This window comes from Zalophus californianus, chromosome 3, assembly GCF_009762305.2.
Source record: "Zalophus californianus isolate mZalCal1 chromosome 3, mZalCal1.pri.v2, whole genome shotgun sequence".
NCBI lineage: Eukaryota > Metazoa > Chordata > Mammalia > Carnivora > Otariidae > Zalophus > Zalophus californianus.
The window spans coordinates 184402698-184416928 of NC_045597.1; the positions used below are offsets into that span (position 1 = coordinate 184402698).

Sequence of the window (14231 nt, forward strand, 5' to 3'; positions counted from 1 at the left end):
CTGACTTTGTTTTTAATTTTATTTATGTATTTACATTTTTTTAAAGTCCTTCCTTCCTGTAAGGAATCAGCTTCTAGAAGCACAGAATATTATAGCTATTTTCTATCATGTACTTCCTAGAAGTACTAATGGGGCCTTTGGCCCAGAACAATACAATTCTGACTAATAAAAATGTCTTTGGAGGTATAGATCAGATCCCAAGAAAGCCTCCCAATTTATATGTCTGTGCCTGCACACATTAATTGAATTGCTTTTGTTAATTACATGCCATCAAGACGATATGAGCTTAGATGAAAGTGTATTTTACAGAATAATATGAAGCATCCAGGGACATAATTCTTCAGAGGTTTTTGTGCCACTGTTGACAACAAATTTAACTCAGTTTAAAGGAGGCTAGTCATGGCAAAGAATGCTCTTGAGGCTTCAAAGAGATGATCAGATATCTTATTAAGATCAAACTCCACCTCTGGGAAACTGAAGTCTTTTCACTCTGCTGCCTTTCAGGTCCAGGTTTAATGGGGATTTAATTAACATGACATAAAAAGAGAGGGATATTTGGGTGTTGATTTTTCCCCAACAATTCTTTCGTCACATGAATCCTATTCAGACACTTGATTCCACTCTATCTTAAAGAGCAAATCTTCAGTCCCATGAAGTGGAGCAAAGATTAAAAATGCCTAGCTACTGTGGAAATGTGACATCGAGTATAATGCTTTCAAAGTAGAAGAAAATCTAACAGAGAGTCAACATAACGAGGGGACAGTGCATGCTACCTTGGATTAGTTTTTAAATTCTATTTAAATAAAATTTGCCCTGTGTAAAGATTGTTTATTTGGAATCAACTAATATGTACTGAGCACCAGCTGTGTGTGCTAAGAACTTACACAAAACGGGGCTGCCTGGATGGCTCAGTCGGTTAAGCATCTGACTCTTGGTTTTGGCTCAGGTTATGATCTCATGTCATGGGTCAAGAGGTCGAGCCCTGCGCTGGGCTCTGAGCTCAGTGGGTAGTCTGCTTGAAGATTCTCTGCACCTCCCCCACAATCACACACACGCTCTCTCGCTCTCAAATAAATAAATCTTAAAAAAAAAAAGAACTTACCCAGCTTTTTTGCATATAAACATCACACCAACACCAAGACATCCAAGTCAGAGAAGTTAGGTCACTGGCCTAAGATCACACAGTAAAAGAGAAATCTGGAATCTAACTCAGATCTTTGTATTCCAAGTCCAGCTTTGTTATGTGGTATCCTACTGTCTCCTAGAGACAACAGATTTTGATTTATTATAAAGAGAATATAAAGGCTTTTTTCACTTAGTGTCTAACAGATATAAAATTGTAACATTTATAATCATTTAACTCATTTAATGGAAAATCCCTATGATTCAGTTTAATAATAGTGATTGTATTTGTCTTATAGGAAGGATTGGTCCTATGAGAAGGGGTAATATCAGACAAGATCTATGTGAGATAAGATTCAAGAGGTACCACACAGGGCTCTAGTAGTCACTCTCCACCAGCTACTCTTTCTCTCCAATTTTTTTCCTGCAATATTTTGAAATTCCATCCTTTTAAACACATGATTTTGGAGTATCACATTGCACACATTAAGACTTTCCTCAAGTTCAGAGCTCAGTAAATTACTGTGACATAGAGGAGATCTCATATTCCAAGGTGGATGGATTGATAGTGTCTGCTTGGAGCTTCAAGATGAGTAGAATTCTGAATTCAAGTCTGGGTTCAATAGGCTCAATTATCAATGTAAGTTAAGGGAGGGGGCGAATAGTAGTAGTTCAGCAGTAGTAGTAGTTAACTAAAAACAGGTTTTATTTGTCACTACTATATTAACCTACACAATCACTACTACCTCAGTGAGAATTTATCTGATAACTTTCCTAGCATTTAGAGGAAGGGAAGAAGACAAAGAAAGGATCATTCTGAGGCTTGAGCTGGTTATATAATCATATAACTTATTGTGGCCCTTCTGAGAGCAAAAGGGGGTCTATTAACAAAATGCGAGGATAATATATGTAAACTACGATTGGGTGGTAGGGTCATCTGAGCTCTGGGGAAAGGCGGTCCCTTAAGGAGTTCCTCCTTTAAATAAGTCCACCCAAATCTTTTTTCCTGATGCTATGGCTTTTTCACAGCTGTGGCTCCCAGCAACTATATTTCCCCAACAGCAAAGAGGAACTGAAGCAATTGCACATGTGTAGGAGTCCTGAAACCCTTGGAGATTCAATGTGACACACAGGAGAGAAATTCAGTCAATTTGCAATTTTTCAGAGGCTGATTGTCCAACTAGTGCATTAACTTCCAGACCCCTGTTTTATTTCTCCCACCAGTTAATTTAGCAATATGTCAGTTCTGATAAGAAGTTTTGATGGGGAAGAAGATGAGGCTATTACATAAAATTAGTTTGGGGAATTACCAATAGATTTCAATTATCCATGGTACTCTTACTGAAGGTTGATCGACTGTGAACCGTGGTGATTCAGCTGGACAGCTTTGCTATTTCTAAGATAGAGCTCTCCTTGTCTTTTTGTCTCTTCGAATACACATTATATGTGCATTTATAGATTCTCACTTGCCCAGGCCCATTATCTGTGATTAACAAGATTTGTTTTTTCAAATTGATCAATGATCACTTAAATCAGTTTGCAGTAATATATAATAATAAAATAAAAGGATGAACTCATTCAATATTCAGTGTCTTGTTATTGAGAGCCTATGTTCCAGATATAAAAAAGAAAACAATAGTGAGCTACTCTTTTGAAGGGAAGGAAAACAATTAAAGCCCGCATGGTATATAACATGTGGCATATAGGCTACTAAACTGTCTTTAAATGCAATTATTATGGAAGCTTAAGAGAACATTTAAAATGAAAGGAATGCACCCTGAACACTGGAAAAATACTCCAGGACACAAAGGTGTTAACTTCTCCTGCATTAATTTGTAGCAGCTCCTCCTAAATTAAGTTGGATAATCAACCTAATTCACTCATTCAAATCTTGATCATACTTGAAAGCCCAAATTGAAACCCAATTCTCTTTCTGAAGACTGTTGTCTGTTTCAGGTCCAGAGTCTTTGCTATAGATGCTCACAATATTCATTTTTCCCATAATTGATACTATCTTCAGATATTGCTGTATAGTTACCTCACATAGTTATTTAACTTATGAATTACTATGTGATTTTCACATGAGAAACCAGTATTATCTCCCAAACTAGGCTATAAATATATATGTATTCTTGTATCTCTCCCCAAGATCTAACAGAATTTTGAATGTATTTATACCAGAACATAGGAAATTGCTTGTAATTGATCATTTTTAATCTGTAAAAAAGAAAATTTCATATGGTTCAACCTGCTAACAATCCTAGAAATGGTTGTGGTATGAGTACGATTATGTTTAAAACTTTAAATTCATATATATGTACATACATATATGCACACAGACATATTTTATATATATATATATATATATATATACACACACAGATAATAAATGATTGAGTTTGGATTTTTATTTTTTGAGAAGACACCAGTCCCAAAGAGCTCTATTCAGTAGCTTCCAGACATGATTTTTAAGAAATGAATATGACGACTTCTTTTCCCAGAAAAAAAAAAAATGTAGCGGAGACAACAGAGCATAAAGTACTAACTCTCTCAGGATGGCAGTGTGTATATCGAATTATTTTCTGGCACCGTGTACTTATTGAAAAATTATTCTGTAGAATAATGTTACTCATAGATAGTCTTTGAGTGCTTACGATACGCCAGGCACCATTCTAAACATTTCACGTCTATTAACTCACTGAATCCTCACTTGTCACCTTTTTTTTTCAGATGAACAAACTGAGGCATGAAGAGGTAAGATAATTTGCTCAAGATAACACAACTAGTAATGATTGAACTGGGTGTCAAATTCAGGCAGTCTGGTTTCAATCCTTAATTTAAATACCACCTGGACTCTAATCAATAGAAACAGAGTTATTTAAAAATTAGAATAAATGAAACATCATGTAACTTTGGGAAATGTATAGCATCTGGTGAAGACTATCATTTGGAGTTACAGAGTTGAATAGAACATACCCCAAGGCTTGAAGACCTGCAGTTTTAGATCTCTCATATAAGCAACTCGAAATCATTTTGAATTATAGTACCTCAGTTTTCTGCATTAAAAATGGACATTTATAGCACTGACTCTTCTATAAGGATTTTATTAGAGGAGAGTGAATAATAGATCTATAACACATGAAAATTAGAGCCTTGAACCGATTAGACCAGTTTATTTTTACATTTGGTTATGAATGTATACATGCAAATAGTTTTGTAAAATTATGTTTAATGCTACTTTTCTATAGTCAGTATATGTTCTCTAACACAGATATGTGTGTGTCATTTTCTTTGGTACTTGAAAATGATATAAACACCACACAAGCAGAGAATAAATAAGGCTGCTTAACTGGGTGTAGTAATCAATCAATACACATATGCATACATAATGTTACAATATGTATACATAAATAATATATATATACACACACACACATATATACACGACACAAAATGTTTAGTAATAGAATTTGTCTTGATTTACACCTACGAATATTTTTTATAATTTAACCTTTTTAAAATAATTAATGAAATAATTCAGTGTGATATCATCTAAGGTTGGATGAGAAGAAACACATCTTCCTCTGGAATTCTGCAGCAAATATTAACAAAAGCTTTAGTTGGGAAATCGGACGTTTTGCTTTAAGTTTCTGGGCCTTAAGTTGGATTGACTGGAAAAACGAAGCAAATGAATTTATATTGTTCAAATGACAACTTTCAGCCAGGGCGTGAAAGCAAGATTTGTTTTTTAGTTCTAAAGTCTATATTCTAGGAAATGTAATTCTGTGTCTCATAATAAAATAAGCCAAGCACACCCTTCTCTTTAAGAAAGTATCAGAAGAACAGCCATGAGTGTTTCTTAGATACAGACCTAGGTGCTTCCTATAATATGAGCCACTCAAAACCTGGGAGGGTTTTTCTGAAAGGAAATGCAGCGAGAAGCTATTACCCATGGCCAAGTTTGTGAAAAGGAGAGGTAGAAGCTTTGGGCGGACCCACAGTGAGGGCTTATAATTTTCAAGTCATAGCTATCCGAACTGCTTGAGTTTTCTGATCATTCTCATGAATTCCATTTTTAGTGGCGTCAGAGGTTAACCAGGCCAGCAAACTGTGGGCTACTCCATTGTTTGTTTTTGTTGTCGTTGTTGTTTTCTGCTTTAGAAAAAGTACTTGGAGAGTCAAACTACACTAGTGATCAAGTTCAGTCAGGGAGAAGAGAGTGCTGGTAGGCAAGCTTACCTTCTTACAGGCTGTGATGGAGCTCCCCAGGCCGCCTCTCAAGCTGTGGCTGGCATTGCCCTCCCGCGGCGCAGACACCTCGTACATCAGTGGTGACTCCAAGTTGCTGTTGGTCCCCCAAAACACAAAAGAGAACACATTCAGGTGAGTCATCTCCGTATTCAGAACTGAAGAAACACAATGTGGTTTATCAAAAACCATCTTTTCAGATTGCACGGAAACTGCAAATCCTGCTACACTGACATTTCTGTTGGCTTCACTCCTATAATGGGGGGAACCGCTGTGAGCTATTCTCCTGGGAATAGGAAACTGTGATCCAGTGACTTCTCATGGCTTACGTGGATGCAACGCATCTCTCTGACTTCCAGCCCTGCTAGTTTTTCTTAAGCAAGCAGTTTTAAAACCCAAATAATGCTTTTTGAACACCACATTAATTCTGCTCGGAATTAAAAATGTAAAAATATTCATCTTATTTCTTGAAATGAATGGCCAAACATAATTTTAATCAGGAGGCAGGGCAGTACCATGAAAAGAATGCAAGCTTTAGAAAAAGGTACATCATCTCTTTAGATCTCTGTGGCTGGAAACATTACCTTAACTTCTCTGCCTCCAAAATTCTAGACTTATCTCCCCCTCCCCCCATGTCTAATTGAGATCATTACCAATCCTGCTTTTCATGATATGACTGGAAGATTTTGAATTCAATCCAATTGAAATACAAAAAGCCCTCTGGATTTTATGTATTTCTAAATATTTCTCTTCTGAAAACCTGAAAACTAGGAATTTTAAAAAAGTGTATGGGTATCTGAATTCTACACATTTTACTTTTGTTGTTCTTGACCACATAGAATATGGACAACTCCTCAAAACATATTTTTTTTTGGAATATGATCTAATAAATCTTTGTGTACTCATCAAGCCAATATTTAAAAATGTTCTCTTAAAAGAAACAGCAAATAGAAGATCAGTTAAACAATGCATTTCTAACTAATATGTAACCTTCATGTTTTAAGTTCTAAATTAGTCAATTTTCATGACATTAAAAGTAAACATAAGTCAGAAATACATAAATGAAGTCTGTTAGTATTTCCATTATTAACTATTATGAATGGCTTTTTTTTTTTAATGACTGCTGATGGTGTATATAACAGATCATAGATTCAGGTAAAAATTGCACAGAATAATTCAAGTAAAATCTATTTTATTTTAAATTTTCATATATTATTTTCTGAGTAATTGCCACCTTGAGGACTAGAATGAGCTTAATTTAAGTGAAAGGAGAGCACTCATGTTAATCTTGGCTTAACTGGGAAAAGGCAGTGGAAAGAAAAAAGAAAGGAGGCTGGTACTTGGCTCCAGATTCCTAGCTACTCTGCTGCCTGCTTCTTTGGATCTGTCTCTTCATTTTTAAATGAATGTTGGGAGTAAAGTCGTGGTCCTTTCTGGCACTAGAAATCACTTGCAAAATATCATGGAGAGCCCAAGCCCTATTTTTACAGGTGTCTCACAATGTGGGGCCCGTAACTTTTAGCTGACACTTAAGTGTGTCTATACCTCACACCCAATAGCAAATGCCCCTCTGAATGCTTTCCTGGCCTTAGGACAGTCTGGCTCTTACCCAAATGCCAAACGTTTATCATTGGTAGGTTCCAAGCCACTTCTATGTGGAGGGTAAGCCCGTAGACCAAGCTAACTTGGATATGTAATAACTTGGCTCATGAGTCAAGGAAATCATACTTTCCAGGGTTAGGACATCTCCCATTTCTCTCTACAGGGTTAACAACCTTAGGAGTGAGATGAAAGCAGGCTGAGAAGTAAGGTTGAGACAGATCTGATGTGAAACAGGGTAGGAAAAGAGCTTCAATAATCTCTGATTGCTCTAGAGGAGAATGCATCTACCTTGGGGAGAGTTAGTTAGGTCCAAAGTAAGGGTTAATGGGAACACAGAGAAAAGTAAAAGATCACCCATGGAAATTCCTCATTTCCCCATAAAGCACATTGTATAGGACTGCAGGTAGACAAGGTGCTATGGTAATTTTCATGCATAAAAAAAGTTTAAGGACTGCTGCATTAGTCTAGTGGAAGGAAGAAATGACAAGTCTACCCACATATACCTTGATATGAAAGCCCGACTGCGTTTAAGATGATTGTGAGATCCCAGTTGGAAATGAAGGTGAAGAAGGACTTTGAAAGTATTATTTGCCTATAAGGCTCACTCCATTTGTCCTAATGCTAAGTCTGTATAGCACTAATATAGAAAGTAATTTTAAATATATATGTGCATATGTGTGTATTTATTTATTATTGTGAGAATTAAACAGGGTAGTAGACTCACATTAGTGGGAGTAAAATCAGTGCATTACTCGACAAAGGTGACGCAGTTCCACTGCAGCAATATTCAAAGCAAAAGCAACTTCTAATCCCCAGAAACACATTATAAATCAATTTGGTGACGCCTAACATGCAAAACTATGTGTAGAGAGGCTTCTCTTTTAAACCATGTGACATGGGTGTGAGTTCCCAGTAAGTGACTTGACAACGCAGCCCAATCTGTTCCCATGCCTTTGGGATGGAGATGGAATTTTTAGAGTGTTTGCAAAGATGCTGTCTTTGGTCTCTGGGGAAGCAGAACATCGGCTGCTACAGGATGAGGCAGAGACAGCAACATGAGACTCATGCATTTATTAAAATGAGGGCAAACTGACATTAAAAGAACTGCTGTCAAGATACAGTGCAACCTTCTAAGTTGCTCCTAATGGAGAAGACTGCAAGTTCTTCCCTGGGACATTTTCTTTGATTTTGACAAATGTTGACAGTATTTCTTAAGCACATCCTTTCAGACTGGTTTCATGCTGAAACTGCTAAATGTGTTTCAATGAGGAGGTAGATCAAAGTGGAAAAGAAAGTACAAAAGCAGAGTTTGAAGTAGTGACTTTAAAAATACAATGGGAAGAGAAGTAGTCTCCCTTACAGAAAATATCATATGTGAATGAGGTGCTGAGTTACCACCACAGTACAATCATCAAGGATTCATGCAGTGTGAATAAGTAGGTCATCAGCAGTGACAATGGCTTAGAGAATAGTCAGTGACTTCTCCAGAGAGAGATAAGTGTCCTGTTACTGGAAATCAAGTTGCCTATATTTTGCTACTCAAAGTTTGGTCTGTGAAACAACAGCATTGATACCGCTTAGGAGCTGGTTATATACCCAGGAATTCAGGTCTCTCCCTAGAATTACTGAATCAGAATCTGCATTTTAACATTCAACCTGGGGGATTCACCTGCCCGTTAGAATTTGAGAAGCATTTATCTGACATGTTAAATTAAATACATATTCCCATTTGCCCTTGGATCCTTGCACATGGTAGTTCTTCTTTGAAGAACACCCACCCCAGGCCTCCTCCTTCCTCTTGAATAATACCTACTCTACCTTTTGGGTCTCCATTTATAAATCACCTCTTGCACCTCCTTCCTCCCCAAGGAGGCCACTACTCCTCTCCAACGTATCACCAATACCTCATGCAAACACAAACACACTCACACTCTAACCACGCCCTCTATTCCCAACCTTACCCTAACCCAAGAAGTGGGATGGACACTCTTCTTGTGTGTTCCAACAACACCCTGTACCATGTCCTGTTACAGCACTTGTCAAATGGCATATAATTTTGTAATATTTGTCTGTCTCCCCTTTAGGCTGTAAATACTGAAAGAACCCGGACCTGTTAGGATGGAGAACAGCGCCAGCCAGTGGTGGATGCTGAATTAATACTTATTAATGTTCTTACCTTCCTGAGCATCCTGGTGGACATCAAAAGATTAGGCACAAAAGAGTGTTTGAATTCAATGCTCAATTTTTTGCAGTGGTGACAGATGGTGAGATAAGCCACCCTTGAGGAGATCATTTAAAGAGTTTCCCAGGATAGATTTAATGAAAAGGGATCCTGCTGCTATTGTTGCTCAAATGTCAAGTAAACGAAGTGTAAAGTTAAAATAAATTTAGCAGAACCTAAAAGGTAGGATTTGTTCTTATCTCCTGCCCACTTATAGAATGTTTGCAGTAAAATGTAGTAATCACCATTCCTTTGATTATCTCTATCCTATTAAGGATATTTACTCTTGAGCTTTATACTAAATCCTTCCATCTCAAGACTGGAGAAAAAATAAAAGCTCACCTCTATCAGAAGAGAACTTTAAAAGGGAATTGAGATGGTCTCATTAAATTCAGTTTAATGACATACCACAACTAAGAATTTAGAGGGCTTTAAAACACAACTTCACGTGGTTCAAAATGAAAGTGTGCTCAAGTGGATGTCCTTATTTTACTCTCAGCCAAAGGGATTAACATGTTACATGAAGCTCAGAGGTTTAGGTCAGTCTTTCAAAAACCAATTTGTTTTTAAAATCCCATGATGTTTGTTTCTCTTACCTTCATCTTCTTTTTAAAAATTTTTTAATTTTTTTCCTTTTTATTTAAATCAATTAGCCAACATATAATACATCATTAGTTTTTGGTGAAGTGTTCAATGTTGGTTATTAAGGAGGGCACATGATGTGATGAGCACTGGGTGATAATGAGCAACTAATGAATCATTGAACATTACCTTCACCTTCTGACTAGTCTATTGACAAAGGCTTTCTCCTTGGCCAAACTTTAGTCAGGCTCCCCCAAGTGTCTTGTCAACTAGATCTTGACCTTGAACTACATCCCCGCCCTTGACCCACTGAGCCCAGTTTTTAGCAAGGAATCCTGCTACGTCAGTTTAGTAAGAATCCCTCCACCCTTGACATCTCTCCTCATCCCTCACCCTTGATAACTAGGTCCTTGGTTGGCTTTTAGCAGGAATACTGTTAGGCTATTTTAGCAAGGATCCCCCTACCCTCAGTATTTCCACTTAGTACACTGACCCCCTCACTCTGCCTATTGGCTGTAAGTTCCCATTTGTCCCTGTTATATGTGGAATTGAGCTCAGTGTTCTATACTGATGTCTTTCTCTCCGACTGCAGTAACTCAAATAAAATTTGTCTTGCATTTTTAGCAAATGTTTGGTGCAAAATTTTTGTATACAGTATGTGCTTTTATACTCTCCTGCTCCTTCTTTTCTTTCCTAGGTTGGAGACATCAGAACATGATTTTCTTATCATGCAATCCATACAAATTAAATATGTCACCAGTTCATCAGAGGCTGAAAGACCTAAATGGTCCTCATTAATTCTGTAAGACTTCAGTAAGCTTATCAGAAGGAACAACTATCCAAATTTTGGAAAATATTTAGAAACACTGTTAAATGTCCTACTTCAATATTTAAAGGCAACTGAGTAACTATAGAATGGTGAATTCCAGACTTTCCCATCTCTTGGACCAGTGAAATAACAATAAAAACATCAAGAAGATTATAAAGTGGCCATCCTTTTATTCCCAATAAGGACATTTAAAAAAAAATCCCTACCTCTGCTTTCACCATAATTCTTCAAAGAAAGACCATTTTAACAATGTAACAAAAAACTATGATAGATGATTTAAGAATGAAGGATATTTCTTTTTAAGAAAAGATAGTTGAGGAGCGCCTGGGTGGCTCAGTCGTTAAGCGTCTGCCTTCGGCTCAGGTCATGATCCCAGGTCCTGGGATCAAGCCCAATGTTGGGGTCCCTGCTCAGTGGGGAGTCTTTCTTTCCCTGCTTATGCTCACTCTCCTTCTCTGTCCCCCACAGGCACACCTGTGCACACATTCTCTCTCTCTCAAATAAATAAATAAAATCTTAAAAAAACATAAACAAAAAAGACATATGATTATAGGATAGTTAATTCATTTGGTAGACAATTTGTACACCAGGGGCTAGTGATTTCTCTATTTTCAGTACTAGTCGGGCTGAAATCTTTTATCATGAGAAATTAAATTGAAAATTGCTCAAAAGAGACTTTTTATTCAGGCAACTCTCAAATCTGTCAGATATATCCAGTAAAACATAAACCTCATCATATGTAGATACCGTGCAAAAATATGTAGATTATGATAGAAAAAACAGTCAACTTCTTTATATAAGAAAAGTGTGTGTGTGTGTGTGTGTATACAGGTATATATATATACATGTAACATCATATTCAACAGTATATATATATATATATAATAGAAAATATATTGAACAATATCTTGTGTGTCTCAGATGCTGTGCTTTGCAAATCCATATATTATCTCTAAGAAAAGAGGTGATAGCAAGTAATGTCCTCATGAATTTAACCACTACTATGGGGTTTATTAGCTTTGGACCTTAAAAAGCTGTTTCACAATCTCAAGCTCCACCAAGACCACGAGAAATCATTTTAAAGCTGTATCTTCTTGTTCAGAAAAGCTCAGGCAAAACAGCATGATAGCTTAGCTTCCTTTTTTCTTTTTGCTAATGAGGGCTATAGGGAAATTTTGCAAGACAAATATCTTGCAAAGGTGTTTGCAAAAAGACTATTTAAACGTAAGGCAAAAAGTACACATCACTGTTGCTAAGTAAGTGTTTCATGAATATGTATTTATCCATGAAAACTATTACATGTTTCCTACTGAAGTATTTATCCCTAAGTCCTTTGTTTCTAAAAAAAAAAAAAAAAAACTTTTAAGTGTCTATTTGTTTCCATGGTCAAAACACTTTATGTATGTCACTGCATTCTGCTGCATCTAGACTTTTCAGATACATTCAGAATATATGTTATGGTAACCACCTCAGCTCCCAAGGATTTCTGCTCTTCCATCAAACCACCTGGCCCAGTGCTGTTATAAAATCTTCTCTGTGTTACTTTTAACAACAATTACTATCATTTAATGTATAGTGGGTGCTTAGAGCTCTAAGAGATATTTTACTTAGTCTTTTAATTATACCACTTTTATAGATGAGAAACTAAGGATTAGAGGTTAACATAATAGAATCCAAGATTATATTACTCGTAAATAACTGATCTGAGATTTCACCTGCTTCTCTTAGCACTATACCATGTTCTTTTCCACTATGATCTCTCATATTCCATCTAATCCTTTGCTTCTATGACCATGACATCCAAATCAGTCCTAATGCAGCCAAAACCCTGCCAAAGCACAGGCTTTGGCATTTGAGAAACCCAGATTCAAGTTTCCACTCTCACCATTTACTATCTGGATGGAATGGGAGGGGTGCCTGGATGGCTCAGTCTGTTGAGCATACGACTCTTCATTTCGGCTCAGATCATGATCTCAGGGTTGTGACACTGAGCCCTGCATTAGGCTCTGCTCTGGGCATGGAGCCTGCTTAAGATTCTCTCTGCCCCTCCCACACACCCCCTCCCTCTCTAAAAAAAAAGAAAAAAGAACTGGACATGTTACTGAAACCTCTCTAAGCCTTGGTTTCCTCATCTGTAAAATGCAGATTAGATTATAATAGAAGCTTTGTCATAGAACTGTTCTGGTGGTTAAATAGGGTTATTCTCGTAAACCAGCAATGTAATGTTGGCATAGGGTTAGTACTCAATATTAAATTGAGAAATGATATCACATTAAGCCCTATAAGCTAATTTAGTCTTAAGAGTTTCCCTGTTGGATTTCCAGCACTTCTGAAAAAAGATTTATTTATTAAATTAAATATAACATATGCAGACCTTTTGAATAAATGCATAAGTACTTCTTATGGTGACATTTCTCTTTTCTGTTCTCAGACCTAGGTTTTGAAAATATATACAGTAAAGATTTTCATAATTATGCTGACTCTTGACTATTATCACAAGATTATAAGATGAAGAATAATTAAGGCTTTTTTAAATCCAAGAAGACACAGAATTCATTCAATTGGTCTAAAACTGTACAAAGATGTGGCCCATTCAGGCACAGTTTTATATCTATCAACATGGGAAAATATCCAGAAAATTGAAGCAAAGTTGCAAAACTCACAAAAGATCAGTCCGATATTGGTGAAAATTTGATTTGAAACTGTTTCTAGGGAAAAGTAGCTGTATTGCCAAAATGCTACTTTAGTTGAAAAAAAAATTAATAAGATTACTTTAATAAATACATAAGAGAAATTTTTCTAAGGTATTTAATATGTTCCCTCTGTGTTTCTGTTTGCCCTCTTCATTTGCTTGGGAAACCTTTTCTTCTGGAGATACTGGGAGTTAGGCTTCCATGGAGCCCTGCTTCAGTCATCACAAACATCACATCATGCAACTGAATTAAAGAACTGTTACTAGAGGGGTGGGATCCAGATTTAAACCATGCATGCTGGAGATATATATATATAAATATATATATATTAAGATTTTAATTTATTTATTTGAGAAAGTGAGAGAGAGCAAGAGAGAGAGAGCATAAGCAGGGGGAAGGCAGAGGGAGATTGAGAAGCAAACTCCCTGCTGAGCAGGGAGCCTGCCGTGGGGCTCCATCCCAGGACCCTGGGATCATGACCTGAGCCCAAGGTGGATGCTTAAACAACAATGTCCAGGCACCCCTGGACATTTATACTTAAATCCAGTTATATGAAGTGGTGCCTAGGTGGTGCAGTCATTTAAGTGTATGTCTTCATCTCAGGTCATGATCTTGGGGTCCTGGGATGGAGCCCACAGTGAGCTGCATGTCGGGCTCCCTGCTCACCTGGGAGTCTGTTTCTCCCTCTCCCTCCATCCCTCCCCACCCCCCGTGCTCTCTTTCTCTCAAATAAATAATATCTTTAAAAAAAATAATGTGTGACATAATGCATGTTGCTTCAGGGAGTATATAAATTGACATGACTGCTAAGGAAAACAATGTGCATGCTTTTCAAGATTTTTATCCGTGCACACCTGTCACTCAGGAACGCCCTTTATAGGAATCTATTCTAGAGCACAGAGAGCAAGATCAAGTACGTACTGAGATATTCAAC

The 14231-nt window shown here is 37.0% G+C and overlaps 1 protein-coding gene across 6 annotated transcripts in view; it reads right to left on the minus strand.

Annotated features, from left to right (window-relative positions):
• LOC113920572 (SPHK1 interactor, AKAP domain containing) overlaps nucleotides 1–14231 on the minus strand; it is a 170120-nt gene that overhangs the window by 130190 nt on the left and 25699 nt on the right. For all 6 annotated transcript variants that reach the window (XM_027590807.2, XM_027590806.2, XM_027590809.2 and 3 more), the window contains one exon: nucleotides 5362–5467. In XM_027590807.2, coding sequence (XP_027446608.2) covers nucleotides 5362–5467 — 106 coding nt within the window. The remainder of the gene's footprint in view (nucleotides 1–5361; nucleotides 5468–14231) is intronic.